General features: G+C 48.3%; 1 protein-coding gene across 1 annotated transcript; it reads left to right on the forward strand.

Annotated features, from left to right (window-relative positions):
• Nucleotides 1-4: 4 nt before the first annotated feature.
• VPS16 (VPS16 core subunit of CORVET and HOPS complexes) lies at nt 5-24218 on the forward strand. The gene is made up of 24 exons (XM_045833348.1): nt 5-926; nt 17475-17563; nt 17822-17919; nt 18016-18144; nt 18234-18378; nt 18504-18619; nt 18722-18844; nt 18967-19022; nt 19374-19463; nt 19569-19663; nt 19819-19895; nt 20412-20543; nt 20648-20775; nt 20912-20947; nt 21139-21247; nt 21393-21527; nt 21620-21728; nt 21819-21916; nt 22001-22105; nt 22429-22506; nt 22603-22772; nt 22853-22949; nt 23726-23829; nt 23945-24218. Exons 1-24 carry the CDS (start codon nt 67-69, stop codon nt 24087-24089), a joined length of 3324 nt encoding a protein of 1107 aa, XP_045689304.1. The 5' UTR covers nt 5-66; the 3' UTR covers nt 24090-24218.
• The last annotated feature ends 1406 nt before the right edge of the window (nt 24219-25624 follow it).

The raw sequence follows: 25624 nt of genomic DNA on the forward strand, positions 1-25624 counted from the left end.
GACAATGGGCTGCAGGAAGAGGCCACTAAGCCGCACGAGGGTGGAGACTCAGGGCAGGTCGGGCCCATGATAAATGAGACCAGTGACGGCCCCTCCTGGCCTGTTCAGGGCTACAGGAGCCAGACGGTGACGGTGGCAGTGTGGGACCCATGGTGGCGCAGGCCTCAGTCACATCTGGCACCAAAGGCGGGGGATCGCCGGGCAAGCAGGTCACCGGGGCACTGGGGCGCTTCCCACGTAGCGCTGCACAGCGCCCCGCCACGTGCCCGCCGCCGCCTCGCGCATGCGTGCGCGCCCGCTCGCGCCAATTACCAAATCCGGGGGCTCCAAGCAGTTCACCCGCGGACAGGGCAAGCTCGCGCACTGCGCGCCTCGCCTGCAGTGAGCTCTGAGCTTGGCCTCAAGTTCCCATGCCCCGGGAGGTTAGTCGGTGCTGGACAGCCCCCACCCCGCCGAGCCTGTGTGACTCGATTAGATGTCGGTGCGCACCCCGGCGCCCAGCGTTCTCCATTCACAAATCGCCGTAGCCCCGACGGCGCCTCGGGCCTCGGCGCCCGGGGCGACGTCGCTCACAGATCCCACTTCCGCTCACCCATGGCCCGCCCTGCGCTACCCTCAACGCCAGAGGGGACAGGAAGGACACAAGGCCCATTCCCGCAGGAGCCAGAGCCGGGGCCACCTAGGCGGGCACAGGGCCTGGGTGTGGGCGGGGGAGCGGCGTCGGCCCAGTGCAGCTGCCCACAGTGCTATCGGCTGTGGCGGGGGCCTCGCCACGTGACCGTGATCGAGGAGGGCGGAAGCGGAAGTGCCGGCCTAGAGCCCGCGCTAGGCGGGTGTCCCTTCAACGCAGCCCAGAAGTGCCCTGCACCAGCCATGGACTGCTACACAGCGAACTGGAACCCGCTCGGGGAATCTGCCTTTTACCGGTGAGCCGCCCCGCCCTCCCGCCTACGGCCTGGCTTACCCGGCTTGCTCGCCGGCTGGAGTCTCGGGGCGGAGCCGGCAGCGCGCGACCCCGTCACTCCCGGCTCTGGGGTCCGCCCCTCGCCGGCTCTTCCCCGTTGTCTGCCACTTAATGTACAGCAGCTGCCTGTGACTAGGGAGCGGGCACTTCCTTTACTCCAGAGAAGGAAACTGAGGCAAGCCTGGTGGTCGCACAAGTAGAGGCAGAGCCCAACGCTGAAGCCTAGGTCTGTCAGCCTCCGGAAGGATGCTCAGATCACGTTGAATGAGGCCACCCATTGGTGACAGCGAGTGCCCAGTCCGTTGCCGGGAGGTGCTGCTGAAGTCAGACTACAGGGGCGTCCCGAGGGTGGGGGGGCCGGGCGGAGTAGCAGTGTTGACCAAGGCTGGGGGAAAGAGAGGAGTCGTCGGTGAATCCAGGGACAGCGCGAGTGAGCACCCCCAGCCAGGGGCAGGCCTCCCTCTCGTGGGAGTTGTAGAATCCTAAACTACTAATCTTTCTAAAGTGTAAACTGATTACAAAATTACCCTGGTGCCAACCACTCTTGTTCGATCTGTAAATCGGCTCCTGTTTCTCTCTCCAACTTTACTTGCTCCTCTTGTATGCAAGTTGTGTGTTCGGTGGCGCAGAACAGGAGCTCACTCTACTGTGATGTTTCGTGGCTCCCTGTGTTTGCAGCAGCCTGCAGTTCCTTCTGTGGGCACTGCCATTTCCTTCTTTATCTACCCCTGTGAAGAATTCTTGCTCACCCTTCAGGACTAAGTTCAAGGGTCTTTTCTGAAATCTTCCCTGATCTAACCCAGTAGAGACAGCTGACTTTCCTTTGGCCCCAGTGCCAGGGCCTGTTATGTATGGCACAGTAGGGCAATGTTGGTTCCTTCTGCTAAATCAAGTTTCTTAAGGGCTGCGAGCATATTTCTTGCATCTCTTTATCTCCAGTGCATATTTGGAATAGTGCCTGCTATGTAGTTGTCCGATAAAGTTTTTTAAAAAACACTATTGATTGCAGCTAAAGATCACAAAGACACTTCCCTGGGGTCTTATTTCAACAGAAAACAACAGTTGGTGCTAGTGAAACTGTATGCCATTGTTATTCATGCATTAAAACTTCTGTGTAGTTTTTGATTAAAAAAATGTCAGCCCTTGAGAGGGGCAAATGCCTTGTGGCAATTTTTATAGCTCTATTGCATTTGCTGTTTATTTCTAATTCTTATCTCATAAATACATTTCTACAAAGTGGAAAAAATGTAGAAGTTCAGTTAAAATTAGTGAAGTCAGTAGGAAATAGCAATGCTATTAACTGTTTTGTGGAGAAGGGATGTCAGTTGGCATGTGATTTAGTGTTTACAACACAGCATACAATTTTGAAAATATTGACTTCTATTACTTTTGAAAATACATGTTGCCTGGCTGGTATGGCTCAGTGGATTGAGTGCCCACCTGCGAGGCAAGGGGTCGCTGGTTGGATTCCCAGTCAGGGCACATGCCTGGGTTGCAGGCCAGGTCCCTAGTAGGGGGCACACAAGAGGCAACCACAGTTTGATGTTTCTGTCCCTTTCTTTCTCCCTCCCTTCCCTTCTCTCTAAAAATAAATAAATCTTAAAAAAAAAAAAAAGAGCCAGTGTGGCTGGAGTGCCACAGGCAGGGACTGGGCAGGGGGCAGACAAGAGATGCAGCTGATGCCCCCTTCTGAGGGGTCACAACCTGCAGGGCCTTATAGGTCACCTTTATTTGAAGAACAGTGAGAAGCTTAAAGGAAAGGATCTTAATGAAAGGGTTGATGTGATTGGATTTGTAGGGGTGTATGTGGGTGTGTATTTAAGTCCCTTCTGGAGGCAATGGTGGGGGCAAGTTGGGAAGGGGAAGCAAGAAGGGAGACAGGGGTCTGGTGGAATAGACCAGGGAGAAGCTGACACTGGTGAGCAATAGGGCAGTAATGGTGGAAACGGAGAAAAGGGAGCCCATCCGAGAGATACAATTGAAGGAGATTGTGATGGGTTGCACCTGGTATGGAGGATGACTTGGGTTTTTGGCTTTTAAGATAATAAGAAAATTAAAATGAGTTTGATGGGGAAGAAGGTGAGCTTGATTTTGAACATGTTGTCTTGGGTACTTTAGAAACATACTTTATGACCAAAGAAGGGAAACTGAAGGTACGTTTACAGGGGTGGGCAAAAGTAGGTTTATAGTTGCGAGTACATGCAACACAGTCCGACTTGTATGTATTTTATATTTTTCCATACGAGCAACTGTAAACCTACTTTTGCCAACCCCTGTATATTTCTGAAACTCTTCTTAGAAGTAGACTGTTTTAGTTGACTTTCTGGAGTTTGTTTGAGGGTTTGTTTTTTTACACATATAAAGACGAACATTTTAAAAGTTGTAGTTAAATACCTGTAATATAAAATTTACTATCTTATCCATTCTAAAGCACAATTCAGTAGTGTTAGGTGTCTTCACATTGTTGCGCAAGCACTATCCAGAACTTTTTCATTTTGTAAACCTGGAGCTTTATACCCATGCAATAATAATTCCTCATCCCTCCCCACCCGCCCCAGCCCCAGCCCTAGCAACCACCATTATGCTGTTTTCTGTGTCTGTGAATTTGGCTACTCTAGTTAGGTCATATAAGTGGGACAATGCTGCATTTGATTTTTCTGTGACTGTCTTATTTCACTTAGCATACTGTTTGTCCTCAGGGGTTGTCCATGTTGCATACTACATCAGAATTGCCTTCCTTGTTAGGACTGAATAATATTCCATCATACGCATATATCCTATTTTTCTTCTCTATTCATCAATGAATGGACGCCTAAGTTACTTTTACCTTATGGCTGTTGTGAATCATGTTACTATGAACAGTGGCATACAAATTCCTCTTCGAGACCCTGTCTTCACTTCTAATGGATATATACCCAGAAATGGAGTAGCTGGATCCTATGGCAATTCTGTGTTTAATATTTTGAGGAATTGTCGTACTGTTTTCCATGGTAACTGACCCATTACACATTTCCGGCAACAGTGCACAAGAGTTCTTTAGTTGTGTTTGTTTCTGAGGCAAACTGGAGTGGAGGGATTTCAGGGGTGGTGATGGGTTCTTTTTAGGGCCTGGGTATTTTGTAATTACTAGGTCACTCCCCAAGCCTGGGTGTGATGTGCTTCTTCATCCCCAGTGGTCTGTTAGCCCAGCCTCAGCAGGCTGGGGATCACCTGTTTTCACACAAGGACTCCTCTCACACCACAGTGGGCCACGCTTTCCCGACAGGTCAGCCGCACTGCCGCGAGACTTTCTTCACTGTTTCCTGGAGGGGGCTGGGATCGAGGCTGCCAGAGCCAGTGGTCTCCTGGCATTAGAGTCCAGGGTCTGTGTACTGCCACTGAGGGGATTTCCACTTCTGGGACCTGCAAGTACAGGAGAAAGATTTAACCAGCCTTCCTCACTGAAGGCGTGGCCTGTCCTCACGAAGTCTATTCCCCTAGGCTTTTCTGAGAGCCCACACCACCTGCTGTGCTTCACTCTGCCCATTCATACCCCATGCCACTCTCAAGGCACAGCTTGAGTCACCTTCACTGTCCCTGAGAAGACTTCTTTACCTTGAAGGCTTGGGGATGTGGTCCAGACTTTGATGCTCTTCACTCACTGACCCTTACTCCTGTACCCCCTGCAGGGGCTCTGTCTCCTTCCCACGCTGATCTGTGTCACTGCCAACCTCCTGGACTGCGTCCCTCACTGACTGATTGATTGGAGACTTTGGCCCACAGCCACCTAAGCATCTCAGTTCTTGCCACCTTCCAGGGTAACTTACTGACCACCTGGCTTCATGGTTCCATGATACCCACCTCATAAGCATCCCCCACGCCCCCAACTGCCCCTGCACTCATCCTGAGCTGCTCTACTTCAGACACTGAATTCAGACAGGCCCATCTGTGGCCACAAGCTCCTGTCCTCACTGACCCTCTGATACTTTCTAATACACCTGTCCTTCTACTTCACCGGGACCCTCACTCCTGGAGTCCTATGTTCTCTCTGTGTCCACATGCAGAACTCCTTCCTGTAAATGTGCCCCTCCCTGCCCAGCTAGGTGGACATACAGCCATGGTCAGTCAGTTCCTTGCCTTTTCCCTGACAACCTTGTTCCTTTGCCTTTGGTTGTACCTGACTGGCACAGAACCGCCTCCCAACGCATCTACCACTCACCATCTCTGTGCCTGTACACAGGCTGCTGAGTCCTGCCGTGAGGGTCAGACACAGACAGGCTGGGTCTACTACAAGTCCATGGCCATCCACCGCCACTGGGCCTTCACAGTCCTGTTATGTGGGGTGAGCCTACACTCACCACAAGGGCTCTGCTTTTCCTTTTAGAAGATGACACAAAGAAACCATTGTAAACAATTAAAACATTTTGGAAATACTGAAAATTGAAGACTCCTTGGTTTCTCCTTTCAACAGCTGACTTCACCTCATACTTTTCAGAGAACTGGAAGCCATTGCACAGAAGGACCTAGGCTTCCCCAGCGGAACCTGCCCGCTGTCTTTCCCACCCCTCTGAGGCAATGAGCACGTGATTCCCTGCCCTCTGAGAAACCATGCTCCATCCACCCATACCTTCCTCGGCCAGTGCTTCTGCTGTTGCCCAGGACCCTTTGCATGGAAATCACCTGAGATGCTGGCAGGTGATTTCCATGCACCTACACGCAGCTTCCTAGACTCATTCTACTGTGTTATCTCTGGGGTCGGCCCTGGGAATTTGATCTGTACTGTAACAAGCACCCAGGTGTTCGTTTGCAGCAGGGACATTCGAGGACCACAGCTCTACACTGTTTTCCATCATCGCTACCCGCAAGTGCCCCTACCAGATTTCAAGTGTGCTCAAATCTCCCTATCCTTACAAAAAATAAACGTCCCTGTTAAAAAATAAACTCCTTCTTGCCCCATCTTTTTCTTCTTCATCCCAAAGGTCTGAAAACTGCCATCTATCTTGCTTCCTTTTTCTTTCTTCCCAGTGATGACCTGCTCTGGTCCAACCACCCTGTTCAGGCCTCACCTGAACTTGACTCCCTGGCGCACTGCATAGAGATGAACCCCCCCCCTCCTTTTTTGGAAATTGTATTTAACCTTTTATTCTGAGAAGTTTCAAATTTACAACAAAAGGATAGTAGAATGAACACCCATAGCTATCATTTAGCCTTAAAAATTGTTATGTAGTAATATTTGCTTCAACTATTTCGGAAGTATAAAACAACTTATTAAGGAACAGTTCAAATACAAAGATAGTGAACGTACTTTTATGATAATCCAAGTACTCATTACCCAACTTCAACAAGTGTCAACAGTTTGCCATTTTCTGTTCACTTATCCCTCTCCACCAATACACACACACTTCTCTGGGGCTATTTAAAAACAAACCCAGCCCTGACCGGTATGGCTCAGTTGGTTCATGCCATCTCTCGTGGCAGGGGGTCCCCGGTTAATTCCCAGTCAGAGCACATGCCTGGATTGCAGGCCGGTCCCGGTTGGGTCATGTGTGAGAGGCAACCAATCAGTAATTCTCTCTTACATCAGTGTTTCTCTCTCTCTTTTTCTGCTTCCCTCCCACTCTTTCTAAAAACAAATAAGTAAAATCCTTAAAGACAAACACAGACATGTTTAATCGAATAATTTTTCTGCTGTATTTTTTAAAGTAAATTACAGACATAACTTCAATGTGCATTACTTTAATTTAAAAGATGATAGTTTCCAATGAAACCACAGAACTATTTCATACTTAACAAATTAACACTTCATATCATAATATCAGACTTCTCCAGTTGTCTTCAAAATGTCTTTTTATAACTGATTTGTTCAAATCGAGACCCAGATAAGAATTACTCATTTGCTTACTTCTCTTAATCTTAAGTCCCTTGTAAATTTGCACATTGTTATCCCCACTCCCACCCCTGCCTTTTCTTTTGATGACATCACTTGCTTAAGAGACCAGGTCACTCTCTGGATTTGTCCTATTGCTTGCTTGTGCAGCCTTTTTTCTCTGTCATAGCTTGTATTTCCTGAAACTGTGCTACATCTCAAGACGTGATTAGATGCAGATTGAACATCTTTGATGGAAATGCATTCATTGTAGGTGATGACATGGTGTTTGTGCTGTATCACAGCTGGAGTCAGTATTATGCTGGGGTGTCTGCTATGAGGGAAGCTGACATTAACTAGGGGGTTAGGGTGGTAATGGATACATCCTCCAGTGTGAAGTCGTATTTCCCCCTTTATAACAAGCAAGTGCTCTGTGGGATGCTACACTGGTTACATCAGTATTAGTCTCATCAGGAGACAGACCATACAGTGATTAAACAGGTGAAGTTTCATATAAATAACTGAAACTATGATAACAAAGTAACTATAAGATAAAACCATTTTCCCCTAGGGCTGAAGGGAAAGGAGGACAGACTTAGAAGTGGGGGTGCCATCCCTGAGCTGGTGATCCACCCTTGATGAGAAAGGTGTAGTTGCAGCCCACTGGATGGTAGACAAGTTTGCTGGTTGGCCTGGGCCAGAGCAGGTTCCACCATCACTGGGCAAGCAGGAGGCAGCCTTCCTAGGCACAGAGGGGGCACGGACGAGTTACAGCTGGTGGCCAGGATCATGGGCTTGCACAGGGAGCGGGGCACCAATGTGAGCAGGAGGCCTGGGGCATGTAGTGTCTGTGGAGAGAGCCACAGGAAGCTGGATGCCAGGCTAGGCCAAGGCTGTGAGGCCATCAGGGATTGCGTGATCCAGGTGCGTGTTTATGGCAGAGCACTACCAGGTGTTTTTACACATATAAAGATGAACATTTTAAAAGTTGTAGTTAAATACATGTAATATAAAATTTACTATCTTATTCATTCTAAATGGATAAGCGTACAATTCAGTAGCGTTAGGTATTTTCACATTGTCCCACAACCACTATCCAGACCCACACTCAGCCACACTGCTGAGGGACCTGGCCGCTGCTGGCAACAGCCAGACAGCCCCTCCTCCCGCAGTGCCCTCTACTGAGAAAGGTTAACCTCTAGCTCACTGTGGAGCAGGCATTGAAGGGTGACTTTAGAGATGACAGACAATAAATTGAAAATTGGCACAGTCTACCCTTTGGCTACTCAGCTGCTGTATGTGCCCTCTACACACTTTTGAGCTCCGTCCTTCTTACAAGTAATAATCTTTCCCAAAATGAGAAGACATATAGTCTTAACAGTCAGTATATCCATCACTGTATTAATTTCTCCTCCAGTCCCTCTGAATATTCATTGTGTCACCTAAAAATTAAATTGTAAAGTTAACTTCCAATTTGCGTATAAATAAAAACGGAAAGGAGAGAGGAGTTAATGGCTAGTGTACACATATAAACACATGCATATAACAAACATGAAGACAGTATGCAAAGTGACTGTACTCTTCATTTCTGTAACCAGCCATGAGACCACAGTTGGTATCTGTGGCTTCCTTCAACTGCCCATCCTATATTTCCCTTGCCCTCAGCCAGAACCTCCACTGCCCTGCATTCTTCACATAACGGAGTGACCCAAACCTTCATTCCTCATCATTCTGCTCTTTTTGGTTGCTGAGGTTTTTCATCAACCTTTACTGTTAAGTATGGAAGTACCAAGAGGTACCCCAGAGGACCCCACCCACTCCAGTGTCAGACACAGTCATCCTTGCTTCCATTGTGTAGCAGCAACTCGATTTCCCCTTGGTAACCAAGGATAATCACTTCAGCCAGTAAATTAACCCCATTTTCTTATGCCTGTTGGTTTGGTGACATTTGGCACCCAAAATGGCAGGTGGCACTCTTCCAATTCAGTAAGTCCATTGTTGTATCCCCTGGGGGAAACATTCTCCCTGTAGAGACTAAGCTGTCCAAACCAATGGATCTCAGAGTTACTGAGACTGAAAGCAACATTTTTGTAAGAGTCATTAAGGTGTAATAATGAGAAGAGCCACTCTCACTTCCACCCCCTCAATTCCGGGTCCCGTGTACTCTGACTATGGAGGAGACAACACCATGTAACAGCCTCTGATGCAAAACGTAAGCTACATCCTGGAAGATAGAGCCCCATCCTTTTAGGATATGGCCTCCAATTGGTGCTGTAACTAAGCTGTCAGTGAATTTAGGCCAGCCACTTCTGGGTGGTGTGGTTCGTGGTAAGACTAATTGGTTCCATGGACCTGAGCCCACTGCTACACTTTCTTTTTTGTGAAATGAGGTCCTTGATTAGATGCAGTGCTTTGCAGAACATTACACCATTAGAAAAGGCATTCTGTAAATCCAGTCAGGGCACATACCTAGGTTGCAGGTTCAATCCCTGGTTGGAGTGTGTATGGGAGGCAACAGTGTTTCTCTCTCACATTGATGTCTCTCTCTGAAATCAATAAATATTTAAAAAATAGTAATAAAAATAAAACAAAAAAGGCATTACAGGTAAGGAAGATGAATCCACATCCAGATTGTGTTGGTGTTCCAGTGAGGACAAATCTTTCCCCGCTCCATGATGGAAGACGCCCAGTGTAAACTTGCAGGCTGGTCCTGCTGGGAATGGCACTGTGTTGGAGCCGGGTGTCGGTCTGTGCCGGTGACAGATTACTCACTCGGCAGTGGTGTTAGCTTACTCAGCTTTGGGGAGGGAGGCTCCTAAGACGTCTACTCCAACTGAGGTCATCGCAGGGTTTTCAAGCAGAGGAACGTAAGTCTCCCCAGATAAAGGAATACAAGTCACTCTGGTAAGGAAGGCTCAGAATGCATTAGGGTTCAGGGCCGTCAACCGGATCTAACCAGATATCTTTTTTCCAACTTTCAGGATTCCTTTCTTTCCTGATCAGTGCCCTGAGTTTCACAGGAGAAATGGCATGTTGGTTAATTCAGCTGTTATAATTTAACAACCCATATGATTAAATTTTGTTTTTGATTTTTGACAGGAGCAGCTGTGTGGCTGCAATAAACACAAGATTCTTTGAAGGCTGTTATAAGACACTTTCCGCTTCTCAGACCATGACTTGAGCTGAAAGTTAATGGACCCAAGCTTGTCATTTTCTCTTTGTAAATGTTCAAGTGCATTCAAAATAATCCATCCACATCACAGCCCTTAAAATCATTATTACTGCCGTACAGTCAAGCACAGAAATCACTCCCAAAGCACATGCTTGACTTGGCATTTCACCACAGAAAGCTGCAGACTTATTTAACTGTGATGTCACTGCATGCAGTGAGATACTAACATCCATTCCACATTTTCATGGGGCTCATCACTGCACCCAAGCTTTAAGCACATGACCAAACTAACCCTCAAATTCCATCTTTAGGGTTTATCTCCTGGGACCACTCTCAGAGCCAAGGCTGTATCAGTCTGGGTCCAGTTAGGAGACTTAAACTGGGAAAGTTTAATAAATATAAAGAATTCTTAAACTGTAATAAAAGAATAACTAGAAGATGTAAGAAAATACAAAAAAAGAGGAAAAAGAAAATGTTGCAGTTTTGGGCTGGGGGGCTACCCAAGGAATGACAAATTCAGGAAGGGGGGCCTTCCTCAGGCTAGGGTTCAGACCTCATTGGAAAAATACAGGATGGGGTAAAAATAGGTTTACAGTTGTTTGTAAGGAAAATAACAATAATTAATAAATAATATAAGAATAATGCTGTTTTGCATAGTCACAACTGTAAACGTACTTTTGCCTTTCCTTCATAGTGCAGCCCACTAGATGGCAGACAAGTTCACTGGCTTGCCAGCCACTGCTGGTCCATAGTTCCTGGGAAAGCAAGCAAGAAGCAATTTCTTGGGTTCAGGAATAAATGGGCACAGGTGAGCTGCTACTGGCGGTCAGGGCTGTGGGTGTGCAAGGTGAGTGAGGCAGGTGGTGCAAGCAGGCAGTCTGGAGCATGCAGTGCCTGTAAGGTGAGCACAACCAGTGGCTGGGAGCATGCGTGTGCAGAGGAGTCTGTGGAGACTCAAGTGGGCAGGCAGGGCAGCCAGTAGCCAGGCAGCTTGGCATGCAGAGGAAATACAGCCTGGTGTGGCCAAGAGGCCAGGAATGTGGTGTCTATCCAGGGAGCTGTGGGAAGGTGATCACCAGTCTGGGCAGGCCTTCTAGGTTGCTGCTTGGTTGGGAGAGATAACCACCCCATGTCCTCATGCCCTGGCTGCTGGCTAAGCCCTGTTAGAAGCAGCAGGAGATCCCCTTTGTCATGCAATGTTTCTCCAGTGCCCTCTTCTGAGAAAGCTTAACATCACACTCACTGTGAAGAAAAAATGTTGAAGGGAGTGCTGTCCCTCTAACACAACATACATTGAAGCCTGAATTTGGAACTGAGTGGCAGTGAATTGAAAACTGGCATGCTAGGTCTGTGAATCTATTTTGCCATCAGATTTTCACCCATGATTTTAGTAACAAAGTGTCAAAAGAAATGCATAGGCAGTTATTAAAAAATCAAATATTGCAAAAGTATATAGCCTACAAATTGAAAGTTCCCCTACCTCCTTCCCTCACTCACCACCCTCCCCAAAGGTAACCACTGTTTGACTTAATGTGAAGGCCTCAGTGGTTTTCTATGTATTTATACATATTCATGTGATTGCATATAAATATGCTTGTCAAAAATATGTGCTTTTTTTTAATTACATAAATGAGTTCACATGGTTCATACTGAGCTGGAGCTTACATTTTTTATTTAACAATATGTCTTAGAGACCGTTTCATGTCAGTGTACAGAGAGTAACCTTATTGATGGCCACATAATACTGTGCAGAGTGGGTATACCCTGATTTAACCAGTCCTCTTTTGATGGACATTTCAAAACTTTTCCAGGATTTTTAAAAACTATTTTAGCCCTAGCTGGTGTGGCTCAGTGGATTGAGTGTTGGCCTGTGAACCAAAGGGTCATCGATTCAATTCCTGGTCAGGGCACATGCCTGAGTTGCAGGCTGTGTCCCCAGTGGGGGACGTGTGACAGGCAACCACACATTGATGTTTCTCTCCCTCTCCTCCTCCCTCCTTACCCCTTTCTCTAAAAGTAAATAAATAAAATCTTTGAAAAATATATTTTAAACAGTACTGCAGTGAATTCATACCTTTGTGCACTCGTGCAAGTAGTTTCCTAAGTTAGGCTCTCAGAAGGAAACTGCTAAGTCAGAGGCAATACACATTTAAAAGTTGAATGGCTATTTCATGTAATAAAATCTCTCAGACTTTTTCTTGATAATTTCTGGGTTTCCTGTCTTGCTTTCAAAGATTTTTGCATAGTTCATATTATAAAAATATTAGCTTATATTTTCTCAAGATTTTAATATTTAGTTTTAAAAATATTTCCACATCAAGTAGTATGATATGGTCCTTGACTATCTTTCAGTTTTATTTTCATTTTTTAAAAAAATAGTCTTTTGTGTTTTTAAGAAAAGTATCTCTTTTTCACATGTGTCACAAACATTTTTCCTTCTTCATAGTTTGCCTTCCTGCTTTATGTTTTGGCAGATTTTTTAAAATGTTATTTTAACAAATAACTGTTGATGTTGTTTAAAAACTCAAAGTCTCATACTATTCCTGTCCTTATTCAACTGATCCCACCCCTCACCTACAAGTAACCACTGTTACTAGAATCTTATAAATCTTAACAAAGTTTCTGTTTTCAGACAGAAGCATAATATAAATATGTGTTGTTTTTACCTCTTTTTATGTAGATAGACACAGAAGTTCTTAATTTTTATTTGTTGGCCTTTTCCATTGTGACTTCTGGGTTTTATATCATGCTAGAAATTGTACTCTGAAATTGTTAAAATACCTAAGATTTTTTCTGATGTGGTCTTTTTTTTTTTTAACATTTAAAGTTTGATAACTTCCAGTCAAGGTGGTGACATGGGTAAACACAGCTCATCTCCTCGAACAACCACATCAAAATTATAACTAAATTGTAGAACACCCATCACTCAGAACCATCAGAAATTGAGTTGAATGGAAGTCTGACAACTATGGAATTAAAGAAACCACATCCATCCAGACCAGTAGGAGGGGCGCAGATGCAAAAATGGGCTGGTCCCACATCTATATATGGTGGGTAAAAATTTGGGATGGATAACTCTGGAACGAGGAGTCCCAGCCCCAGCCCATGGTTCCAGTTCCAGGAAGATAAGTCCCCATAACTTCTGGCTGCAAAAACCAGTGGGTATTGAATCAGTGGAAGAAACTTCTGAAGTAAAGCAGTTCCCCTTAAGAGCCCACACATGGACTTACTCAGACTCACTCCCTCTAGGCTCCTGTACCAGGGTAGCAACTTGGAAGGCACCAGTGGCATACAGGGAGGAACTGAAGTATCTGGCTTCAAGGTGAGAGCTAGGAGACAGCTTTCTCCCAGATAGAAAGGTGGGCAGAGGCCATTGTCCCTTGACTGAGCCCCCTACCCCCACAGAACCACAGAGTCAGCAGGTGGGTGCCATATGAGACGCCATCAACCTGGCAAACACCATTTTCCCTACCCTAGAGATCCCCTGAGACTCCATCCCACCCAACCTATGGGCCCATCCAAACTGTTAATCATGACTTTCCATATAAATAGCTTGGCTCATGCTTCACAACTTCCTAAATTCAATCAAACAAGAAATAGCTGGCCTTAGTAAGCCCCTAGCTGGTACTTCTTGCTAAGTGGCCCTGGCATGGCATTAGCAGTAGCTAGCCTAGATTCACAGTTTGGCTTCACCTGGGAATCTCCATGCCCAATACAGGTAGCAGCCATCACAGATTGCTTTATAGTTCGTGCAGGGTGGCCCCGGGCAGAACACAAGTGGGCACTGACCTTGGCATGCACCACTTGGGAAATCCTAGGGCCAGAGCACCCACTGGACAGCTACAGACCACGTCAGAGCACCCCCACCCTGACCTTACACAGCTGACCCTCTGGAGGGTGGAGGGTGGTGGTCAGTGGTCACGGCCAGTCCTTGCAGCTGACTGGCCTGGGTAAATCCCTCCAACTGACCTGCCAACAGCAACCAAGGCTCAACTATAAGAGGAGGGTGTATTCAGCCCACACAAAGTGTGCACTTCAAGATTCCATCTTTGATGATGGAGGGGGCTGTGCTGCTGGACCCTACAGGACACCTACTACATTAGGCCACTCTACCAAGACAGGGAATCATAGCAGCTCCACCTAATATATAGAAATAAACATAGGGAGGCTACCAAAATGAGGAGACAAAGAAACATCACCCAAATGAAAGAACAGATCGAAACTCCAGAAAAAGAGCTAAACAAAATGGAGATAAGGAATCTGTCAAGATGCAGAGTTCAAAACACTGTTTTTAAGGATGCTCAAGGAACTTGGAGACCTCAACAGCATAAAAAAGATCCAGTCAGATCCAGTCAGATACACTAATTGAAATAAAGAACAATTTACAGGGAAAAAAAACTAGAGTTGATGAAGCCAAGAATCAAATCACTGATATGGAACATAACCAATCAGAACAACAAGAAGAAAAAAGAATCCCCCAAAATGAGGATGGTATAAGCAGCTTCTGGGACAACTTCAAATGTACCAACATTCACATAATAGGGGTGCCAGAAGGAAAAGAGAAAGAGCAAGAAAATGGAAATCTATTTGAAAAAATAATGAAAGAAAACTTCCTTAATTTGGTGAAGGAAATAGACATGCAAGTCCAGGAAGCACAGAGAATCCCAAACAAGATGGATGCAAAGAGGCCCATTCCAAGACACATCATAATTCAAATGCCAAAGGTTAAAGATAAATGGAGAATCTTAAAAGCAGCAAGACAAAAGAAGTTAGTTACCTATAGGGGAGTTCCCATAAGACTGTCAGCTGATTTCTCAAAAGAAATTTTGCAGGCTGGAGGGGATTGGCAAGAAATATTCAAAGTCATGAAAAGCAGGGACCCATAGCCATGATTGCTTGACCCAACAAAGCTATCATTTAGAATGGAAGGGCAGCCCTGGCTGGTGTAGCTCGGTGGATTGAGTGTGAGCTTCGAACCAAAGGGTCACCGGATCAATCCCTAGTCAGGACACATGCCTGGTTGTGGGCCAGGTCCCCAGAGGGGACCATGTGAGGGGCAACCACACATTTGATATTTCTCTCCCTCTCTTCCTCCCTTCCCCTCTCTCTAAAAATAAATAAACTCTTTAAAAAAAAGAATGGAAGGGCAGATAAAGAGCTTCCTAGACAAGAAAAAACTAAAGGAGTTCATCATCACCAAACCATTATTATATGAAATGTTAAAGGGACTTACTTAAGAAGAAGATCAAAAGTAGGGACAATAAAATGGCAATAAATACATATCTATCAACTATTGGATCTGAAAAACAAACTAAGCAAATAAGAAAAACAGATAGAATAATGGATATGGAGAGCATTTTGATGGTAGCCGGATAGGAGGGGGTATAGGGGAATGGGTGAAGAGGTGAGGGAATTAAGAAGTGCAAATAGGTAGTTACAGAATAGCCATGGGACAATATAGGAAATGGAGGAGCCAAAGAACCTATGCCTGACCCATGGCCGTGAACAATGGTGTGGGGATTGTGTGAGGGAGTAGGTGGTGTTGGGTGGAGGAGGGTAAAGGAGGAATTATTGGGACAACAATAATAGCATGATTAATAAATATAATTAAAAAATAAAATTTGGAATTTTGTCTGGAAAAATTTTTAGTGATTAAGTAATGAAATACTATTTATTGTGATTCTTCCCATATGGGCTATTGTCTCACTTCGGGTGTTGGTTTGCACCTATTTGAAATGCCATCTTTATTACATGCTCATTCCTGAGACTTTTTCTAGATTCTGTTCTCTCCCATTGATCTATTTGCTTATTCCTGTGCCAAACCAACAGTTATAATGAACTTTAGTTTTATACTCATATAGTGTACTTGATATATGACATGCATATGTTCTCATATTTTCAAATGTTCTTAAATATCTTCGAGTATTTTCTCTGTCAGATGAAATTTTTCCGAGATGAACTGTAGAATCAGTTTGTGCTTTCCTTCTCCCCAAACACTGGGGCTGATTTTTATTAGATTCTTGTACATTTATAGATCATTTTAGAATATTTTTCTCCATGTCTTCTATGTCCTAGAGTTAACTTTGATTTGCCTTTGTAAAAATTGTTATTATGTTTATTTTGGGGTGTGTTATAGTTTTATTGCTGTCATGATTAGGGTCTTTTTAAAGTTATGTTTCTGATTGTTTTTTTCTATAGTATACGGGTAATTAGAGTAGAAGATATATTGATATCTGTTGCTTACTCAACTGAGTTCATTTATTCATTGTTCCATAGACTGGTTTGGACTTTCTAAGTAGACAGTCACATTATTTGTAAATAGTAGCATTCTCCTTTTCCTGTTGTTTTCCTAAGTTATTTGGGCCAGACCCCCAAGAAGAATGTGAAATAGAAAGAGCATAATGGTGGGCATCTTTGTGATCTTTAATGAGAAGGCTCCTGACATGAAACCAGTCAGAACACTCTCCTTAACCACCGTTTTGGTTTTTTTTCTTGGAATCCTGGAATAGTGCCCACTCCTTCTCTGCCCCTTCTCCCCTCCTACTCCGTCTTCTCATGTAGCACACACTCTCTCGTCACACATCCCAGACTGCAGTCATCCTGTGCCAGCTCGGGAGTTCAGTTACTCGTTATGAGCCAAGCACTCACAGATTGACATCTCTAACACAGGACTCTCCCCAGCTCTGGACTCTTTGAAGAGCTCCTCTTGGATTTCTTTCAGGCACTGCTAACTCGGTAGCTCTGAAACTGAGTTCTTCATTAACCAGTGTTGAGCTGGATGCCCCTGGGTATAAAGCCCACAACCTGATTCAGTGTTAAGAACCAGAAATAGAGCCCTGGCCGGTGTGGCTCAGTTGGTTGGAGTGTCCACCTGTAACCAAAGGGTTGCGGGTTCAGTCCCAATGAGGGCGCATACCTAGGTTGCAGGTTTGATCCCCAGTCTGGGCATATACGGGAGGCAACAAATTGATGTTTCTTTCACATTGATGTTTTTCTTTCACATTGATGTTTTTTCCCTCCCTTCCTCTCTCTCTAAAAGCAATGAAAAACATGTCCTTGGGTGAGGATACTAAAAACAAACAAACAGACAAACAGAAAACAAATAGAAGAAAGGCTGTCTACCCTGAAAGACCCTCCCAGAGGGTTTTATTTCCTGCCAATATAGGCCCAAGCCAGCCACCCCACCCTAGACCTACCTAGTTTGTGCTCTGGATATTGACCACACAGCCTGCCCGTCCCAGGAACCCCTGCCATCCTTGCTTACTTGCCCCAAGAACCACATCCTTCCTTGCCAACAGCCTCTACTCCCTTGCCTGCTGCGGCTAAGCATGCATATGGCTATTTCTAGTCATCTCCTTCCCTCCTCTCCCCTGGAGGGGCCTCCTCAAGATTCCTGTGGGGGACAAATGGAGGCTTTACGGGTTCCTCTGGGACTCACTTCATTGGGATTCATGGGCCAAAGGAGGCTAATCTCTTTTCCTCTCTGTGGGTAGGAAATATGAACTGTACAGCATGGACTGGGACCTAAAGGAGGAACTTAGGGACTACCTGGTGGCTGCTGCACCCTATGGGGGCCCCATTGGTAAGTTATCCTCTACCACTGCATGCTCTGGAACCATGAGATGAGCTCAAGGTTCTTGATTCCTGGGGCGGGGGGTGGGGGGGGGTGTTGTTGGGTTGTTCTCACTAGCCTGTGCCACCCTTCCTAGCTTGTGCCACCCTTCCTCATGCCCCTACTTCCACCCCCATGGAGGTGCTTTTAATTCTGGTTCTCATGAGGCCTGCTTCACATGAGCTGGACCTAGGGAGCTAGGACAGGAGGTCTGTTCTCAAACTGCAGCACTGCTGAGAAACCCCTGGCAGAAGGAGAAGGCTGCCAGTATACGGCCAGTACTTGAGATCTACTCTGCTTCTGGCATGCCTCTGGCCAGTCTCCTGGTGAGCCCCCTTGGCATGACCGGGGGGTTGGAGGCTGGGGGCTGGGCAGGGTTTCTGCATCCCAAGCCAGCCTCATGAACTTCGTTTCCTCTACAGTGGAAGAGTGGGCCAGTGGTGTCCCTGGGCTGGTCAGCTGAAGAGGAGCTCCTCTGTGTGCAGGAAGATGGTGTAGTACTGGTGTATGGGCTTCATGGTGACTTCCGGAGACACTTCAGTATGGGCAATGTAGGGGCCACAGGAGGCTGGGGGAAAGGGATGGAGTCTGTGACCCTGTGGCTTCTTCAAGGCCCCTCTACACTTGCCCCTGTTCCCAGGAGGTGCTCCAGAACCGGGTTCTAGATGCCCGAATCTTCCATACCGAGTTTGGTTCTGGAGTGGCCATCCTCACAGGGGCCCACCGCTTCACCCTCAGTGCCAATGTGGGTGACCTCAAACTCCGCCGAATGCCAGAAGTGCCAGGTGAGTGCTGGAACCCCTGGGGCAATCATTCGGGGCCTATAGGTGTGCTTCCAGACTGTGGGATCCGCAGAGGCAGAAGCTGTGGACTCCAGTCATCCTGAAGTTGTCCTCATCCCTGACCACAGGTTTGCAGAGTGCACCCTCGTGCTGGACCATACTGTGCCAGGACCGAGTGGCACAGATTCTTCTGGCTGTGGGGCCTGATCTTTACCTCCTGGACCATGCAGCCTGCTCCACAGTGGTGAGGGCCTCTGAAATGGGGGTGAGATGGAGTGGTTGGAGGGGGCCGTAGGGAGGCACTGAGAAGTTAGTATCTCGGGTGTCCTCCCCGTCCCTGTCCCAGACGCCCCCTGGCCTGGCCCCAGGAGTGAGTAGCTTCCTGCAGATGGCTGTCTCTTTCACCTACCGACACCTGGCACTCTTCACAGACACAGGCTGTATCTGGATGGGGACAGCTTCACTCAAGGTTTGATCCTGGGATAACACAGGGCAACTGTGCCTTGTCTAGGGGAGATCTGTTTGGGGTAGGGGAGAGGCTTTTCAACCTGACTAGTGGGACAGGGTCATGACATTCCCGCATCCTTTCAGGAGAAGCTGTGTGAGTTCAACTGCAATATCCGAGCCCCACCGAAGCAGATGGTCTGGTGAGGAAGGGGGTTTTATGCTGGGGCTGGGGGTGGACATAGGCTTGTTTCCTAGGATACCTTGATTCATCCTGTCTACTGTCCAAGCCAGGTGGAGCTTGCATCATATCTCCTCCGCCAGTGTGCACTTGAGGGAACCCCCTGCCCCACTGTGGGCCCTGGATGCACCTGGGAGCTGGCAGCATAGGGTAAAAGGGAAGCAGACAAGTCAGAGGAATGCGATGAGGAGCAGGGAGCATGCACAGGGCTGTCCCGAGGCAGAGTGATACAAGCAGTGATGTGGGAGACCTGGCTGTGGGCTTGGCATCCTGTGTATGGCTCAGACGTGTGTGTGTGTGGTGCTGCCCACAGGTGCAGCCGTCCTCGCAGCAAGGAGCGGGCTGTTGTGGTGGCCTGGGAGAGGCGGCTAATGGTGGCGGGTGATGCACCTGAGAGCATCCAGTATCCTTGAAGGGCTGCCTGTGGGGGTGGCAAAGGAGAGGGGAGAGGGGGGTCACCTGTCCTGTCCCATCTCTGGGTGTTCTTAGGAACCTTGACCAAGCTCAGGTTTGTGCTGGATGAGGACTCCTACCTGGTACCTGAGCTGGATGGGGTTCGCATCTTCTCCCGCAGCACCCATGAGTTCCTGCACGAAGTTCCAGGTAAAGCCCTCACAGGGGCTCCATGTGATCCAGGATGGGGGCACCTCGGCAGCATAGCTCCTGTAGGGCCTCAGGGCCTCAGAGCAGGATCAAAGCATTGAAGCAGAGCTGAGGATCCTCTGCCCCATACCCTGCTCACCATCTCCCTTTCCCAGTGGCCAGTGAGGAGATCTTCAAAATTGCCTCGATGGCCCCTGGAGCGCTGCTGTTAGAGGCCCAGAAAGAATATGAGGTAAAGTTCTGGGCTTCTCCCCAGACCCCAAGATCTTCCCCTTCCCATTCTCATTCTCATTCCCATTCCCATTCCCATTCCCATTCCCATTCCCATTCCAATTCCCCTTCTCCTGATTGGCTCAGCCCTATGCCCCTGCCTGGCCATGGGTGGACACAGCTAGATGCCATCTGTGAAGAGGGGTCCAGGCAAGACACTAGGCTGGGCTAGAGAGGGCCAACTCAGGTGAACTAAAGTCACGTGGTGTCCTCCTTGTGGTGATGGGGAAGGACAGGGAACCCTCACTATCCCCAGCCCAGGCACAAGTCAGGGCTACTATTAAGAGGTCTCAGGGCCTCTCACAGCCACTTGTGGACTCATAATGGGGAATATGTGAGCACCTCAGGTGGACGAGTTGGCTGAGGCAGTTTGGGCTCCAGCCTCTGCAGCCCATTTGAACCACATCCCAGAGGGATGGGGGCCAGATGTAGGGGTGTTCTCCATCATGATGCTGTGTCCTTGGCATCTTATCCCCAGAAAGAGAGCCAGAAGGCAGATGAGTACCTGCGGGAGATCCAGGAGCTGGGGCAGCTGACCCAGGCCGTGCAGCAGTGCATTGAGGCCGCAGGACACGAGCACTGGCCAGACATGCAGAAGAGCCTGCTTAGGGTTGGCTTGGACTACAGGGCTAGTGGGAGGGGCACTGGCGGGGGTGGGCTGGTGGCGGGGCAATAGGGGGGAGCTCTCCTCTATTGCCTTTTGGCTCTTCTCAGGCTGCCTCCTTCGGAAAGTGTTTCCTCGACAGATTTCCACCCGACAGCTTTGTGCGCATGTGTCAGGACCTGCGTGTGCTCAATGCCATTCGGGACTATCACATCGGGATCCCCCTCACATATAGCCAGTATCCCCAAGCATGCTACAAGGGTGTTCTCAGTCAGGGGTGGCGGGGGAGGGGGAAGGAGTTGGAAGCGCCACCTGAAGGTCCTCGGCAAACAGGGCTTATTCACCAGCTGGATCCTTAACCAAGTCAAATGCAGATACAAACAGCTCACCATCCAGGTGTTGCTGGACAGGTACAAAGCCCAACGGTGCTGGGACGAGGGGTCTAGGTGGGCGGGCATTACAGCCACTGATGGGCTCTTGTGGCCACTGCTCCTGACTAAATGTTTTGGGATGCAAGAGGCCCAAGTTTAGACTATGGCCACTCTGCCCTCTCTCTCTACCCCACATCACCCCCATACTCCTTACCCTCCTTGCCCACCAGGCTTGTGTTGCGGAGGCTTTACCCCCTGGCCATCCAGATATGCGAGTACTTGCGCCTTCCTGAAGTGCAGGGTGTCAGCAGGATCCTGGCCCACTGGGCCTGCTACAAGGTGAGAATGTAGGACAGGCTGCAAGAGCATTTAGGGACTTCAGGCCCTGGTAAGGTATGGGAAAGATGAAATGTAGGGCTGAACGTCCAGGTTCTTATCGAGGGCCACTAGGGTGAGGTGTGCATGACACCCCTTCCCTGTGCAGGTACAACAGAAGGATGTGTCTGATGAGGATGTTGCTCGGGCCATTAACCAGAAGCTGGGAGACACACCCGGTGTCTCTTACTCTGACATTGCTGCTCGGGCCTATGGCTGTGGCCGCACGGAGCTGGCCATCAAGGTGTGGATGCCCGGCCCTTTTTGAAAGCTCTAGTGTGGGTGTCTGAGGCCCCCAGGCCAGCTCCTCTCTGTGTCTTTCTCCCTACCCCACAGCTGCTGGAGTATGAGCCACGCTCTGGGGAGCAGGTACCTCTTCTCCTAAAAATGAAGAGGAGCAAACTGGCACTGAGCAAGGCCATCGAGAGTGGGGACACTGACTTAGGTGAGCAGGGTTTGGGTGACGCCAAGGCCGGGGCCCTGGGTTAAACAAGGGGCCGGGCTGTAGTTCTCACCCCACCTTATTGTCCTGCAGTGTTCACGGTGTTGCTGCACCTGAAGAACGAGCTCAACCGAGGAGATTTTTTCATGACCCTTCGGAACCAGCCCATGGCCCTGAGCTTGTACCGACAGGTATGTGCAGGGGACACTGGTAGGACTGGAGCCTCCTGAGCCCCTGGGCTGTCCTTGCTGACTGCCTGCCTACCCCCGTGCCAGTTCTGTAAGCATCAGGAGCTAGAGACGCTGAAGGACCTTTACAATCAGGACGACAACCACCAGGAGCTGGGCAGCTTCCACATCCGAGCCAGCTACGCAGAGCAGGTCTGAGGCTCACAGAGCCAGTGGGGCCTGTGGGCTGGGCTGTTGATGTGGTTCCTTCACCAGGTCTCTAGGCCTCATATTTGGTATATACCCAACCTGGCCCTCACTGTTGAGGGAGAGTCTGAGAAGACAGCAGGCCAGGATGAGGGTTGGTCCCAGAGGAGCTAGCCTTCCCATTAGAGACACCAAAGTGGTTCACCTAATAGGTAAAGCTGGCACTAGTGACCCTTGGCACAGGGATCAGAGAGAAAACTGTAACCTGGGTGGGGAGGGCTGAGGTCCCTTAACCTGTAAGCTCAGGTTTTCCCTTCTCACCCTTACAGCGTATTGAGGGGCGGGTCGCAGCTCTGCAGACAGCAGCTGATGCCTTCTACAAGGCCAAGAATGAGTTTGCAGCCAAGGTTTGGCCTCCTCTTTTCTAAGAGCTTCCTTGTTTCCTCTTCCAGTGTTCCCCACTTGTCCCTCTCATCCCCATCCTGCCTTATTCTTGCCTCCAGGCCACAGAGGATCAAATGCGGCTCCTACGGCTACAGCGACGCCTAGAGGAGGAGCTGGGGCGCCAGTTCCTAGACTTGTCTTTACATGACACGGTCACCACCCTCATCCTTGATGGCCACAACAAGCGTGCAGAGCAGCTGGCACGTGACTTTCGCATCCCTGACAAGAGGTAAGTGAAGGCCCAGGGCATGAGTAGGCTGTGGGATACCTGCCTCTCCTGCAGCACCTCCAAGCCCAGCTTTCCCACAGACTCTGGTGGCTGAAGCTGACTGCCTTGGCAGATCTGGAAGACTGGGAGGAGCTAGAGAAATTTTCTAAGAGCAAGAAATCACCCATTGGCTACCTGGTAAGGTGGGAGCCCTCCTTCCACCCCCTGCCAGGGAGGGTAGTCCTGAGAAGAGGACTGGGCCTGGAGATAGGCTGATGACCTGTTGACCCATCTGTTCAGCTGGCCAAAATACTGTGTTTTGCCATGTATTATGCACACTGTGTTTTGTGCGAATTATACACGCAATTATTATACCCGTGTATAATGTGTATCCTTGTTTTTCCCTAAAAAAATTGGGCAAAAAAGTGCACATTATACACAGCAAAATATGGTAGTTAGTGAGTGCTTCCTGTGTATACACATTCATAGGCCAGGTATGGGGGAGAATGGGCCCAAGTCTGCCTGCAAATGTGAAGGAAAAATCGTATTTGAGTGGAAGGCAGAGTGTGGACAGGGAAAGCACATCTGCGAGGCGGTGGATGATACCAAAGGGGTTTTTTTCTGTGGCAGGCAGTTCAGGGGTGTGGTGGGTAGGTGGGGCAGCCACAAGAGATAACACAGGCCCTGAGAGGGCAGGAAATGCCTGTTGTAAGGGGATAGCAGCGGTTGGTGGGGTGGACACACAGAAACAGTTGGTCTGAGGGCTCTAACAGATCTTTGGTTTAGGTTGTTTCTTCCCTAAGAGTGTTGAGATCACCCTTGTTGCAGGTGTGCTGCGGCAGGGGTGGGGTGTTGTAGGCACTAAAGGGTGTATAAGCTATACGGGGATGGTCTGTCCAGTGGACTTTTGCTCATAAGAGAGATGACAAGAAGGCTCTGCCTTATCTCCTCTTGCTGCCCACTTCCTCTCTTAGCCCTTTGTGGAGATCTGCATGAAGCAACACAACAAATATGAGGCCAAGAAGTACGCCTCCCGTGTGGGTCCTGAGCAGAAAGTCAAGGCCTTGCTTCTCGTTGGGTGCGTCAGCTGAGAGCCCTGTGGGTGCTGGGTGGCTGGGCCAGTGGACTGAGGATGGGCATGGTTTGTGTCCTTGGTCAACCCAGCACCATCTCCCATCCTGCCCAAACAACAGGGATGTGGCTCAGGCTGCTGACGTGGCCATCGAACGCCGGAATGAGGCAGAGCTGAGCCTTGTATTGTCCCACTGCACGGGAGCCACAGATGGGGCCACAGCCGACAAGATTCAGCGAGCCAGGACACAAGCCCAGAAGAAGTGAGGGGCCCACCCTGCACGTCTCCTTGAGTCCTGGGCTTGGCAGAAGTGTCACTGCTCATTCAGAGCTAAGCTGAGGGGTGGGGGTAGGAAGGGAACCAGGGGTCTGATTGTAAATAAAGTTGAAACATTTTAGAGTGCTTGTTTTATGCAGTCCTGCCCAACCAAAAGCAAGCTAGAGGCAGAACCATAGAGACACCTCAGCAAAACTCCATGTCTGCAAAACTCCAAGTCTAGAGAAGGATCTTCTCCAGCTACATTTATAAGGAACCCACCCCTTTGTACAGCTCTTAAGCTCCCAGCCCCTAGAAAGATTACAGGGAGAAATGGCATAAAATGGAAGCAACAGCTCATCAAGAACCATACTGAAAAGCCTTGTACGCACACAAACACAAGAACCCTTCTGAACACTTGGCCATTATTTCATTTATTCTACATGACAGCCCTGTGAGATAAGCGACATAACCCCATTTTACAGAAGAGCAAATTGAGGACCAGGGAGGTTTGGTAATGGAATATGTGACAAAATGGATTTGAAACCATTTTGGACATTTGGGGTTCTTAGAGTTTCTCCTTGGATGTTGTGGTAACAGAGGAGGCATGACTCAGAGCCAAAATTGAAATTGGGCCTTCCATGAGCAGGGGAGCATGAGCAAGGCCCCCTTTTGCACTTCAGTGAGGGTTGGAAGAATAACGAGAGGCGTGTGGCCAGCAGATTATGGGGGTGGAGGAGGAGCCTTCGGAGACCCTGCCCACTGAACAGAGGTGAGCAATTCCTGCGTGGTCCCCGGGGTGAAGAGAAAAGGATGGAATTCTTTTGACAATTCTGCCAAGGAAGCACTGCAAGCTGAAGACCCCTGGCTCCACTGTACCCCAATGGAAGCTGTACCCCCAGTCAGTAGGAGTGCCTTCTTGGCCCCCCAGTCACCCTATCTCTAGCCTTCAGTTCACACTCCGATGCACCTTGGCTTTGTATCCCAGTGCCCCAACTCAGCACTGAGGGCATTACTTTTTCCTTTTGTCACCCTCTGGCTCTAGAAGGAAGACAAAAGGAGGAACCAAAGCCCACAGGAAGGGTAGGCCTCACCAAAGCTTCAGGCTGCTGAAAAAGAGTCCTAGTAAGATGTTTCTTTTCCTTCTCCCACCTGATCTATAAATGTAAGTTTGTGGGAAATCCTCCCAGCAGATATAAATCAAATTGTAAAATAACCATTGATTATGCTTACCACTTGATGCAGACACCGGCCCACAGTATCCGAGTCATTATGGATGAAATGAGATATTCACACAGACTACTGAGTCCAAGTCCGGTGGAGGAAAAGGAACAGCGTGGCTTTTCTCTCCAGGGGAGCAAAAGCCTCAGCCCTTCCTCCAAAGAGCTTTTATTGTCTTACTCAGCACATGACAAGAAGGTCCTCATTAACTATACACGAGCTCGATGTAGGTGGTTACCTTATACAGAAACCAAAGGAGTCAATGCTGCTAATCACATCATAGAAGACGGATATTTGCAAATGAAAGGCAAAAGTAATTGAACCG

This window comes from Phyllostomus hastatus, unplaced genomic scaffold, assembly GCF_019186645.2.
Source record: "Phyllostomus hastatus isolate PE091 unplaced genomic scaffold, TTU_PhHast_1.1 phas_contig_17, whole genome shotgun sequence".
Lineage (NCBI taxonomy): Eukaryota > Metazoa > Chordata > Mammalia > Chiroptera > Phyllostomidae > Phyllostomus > Phyllostomus hastatus.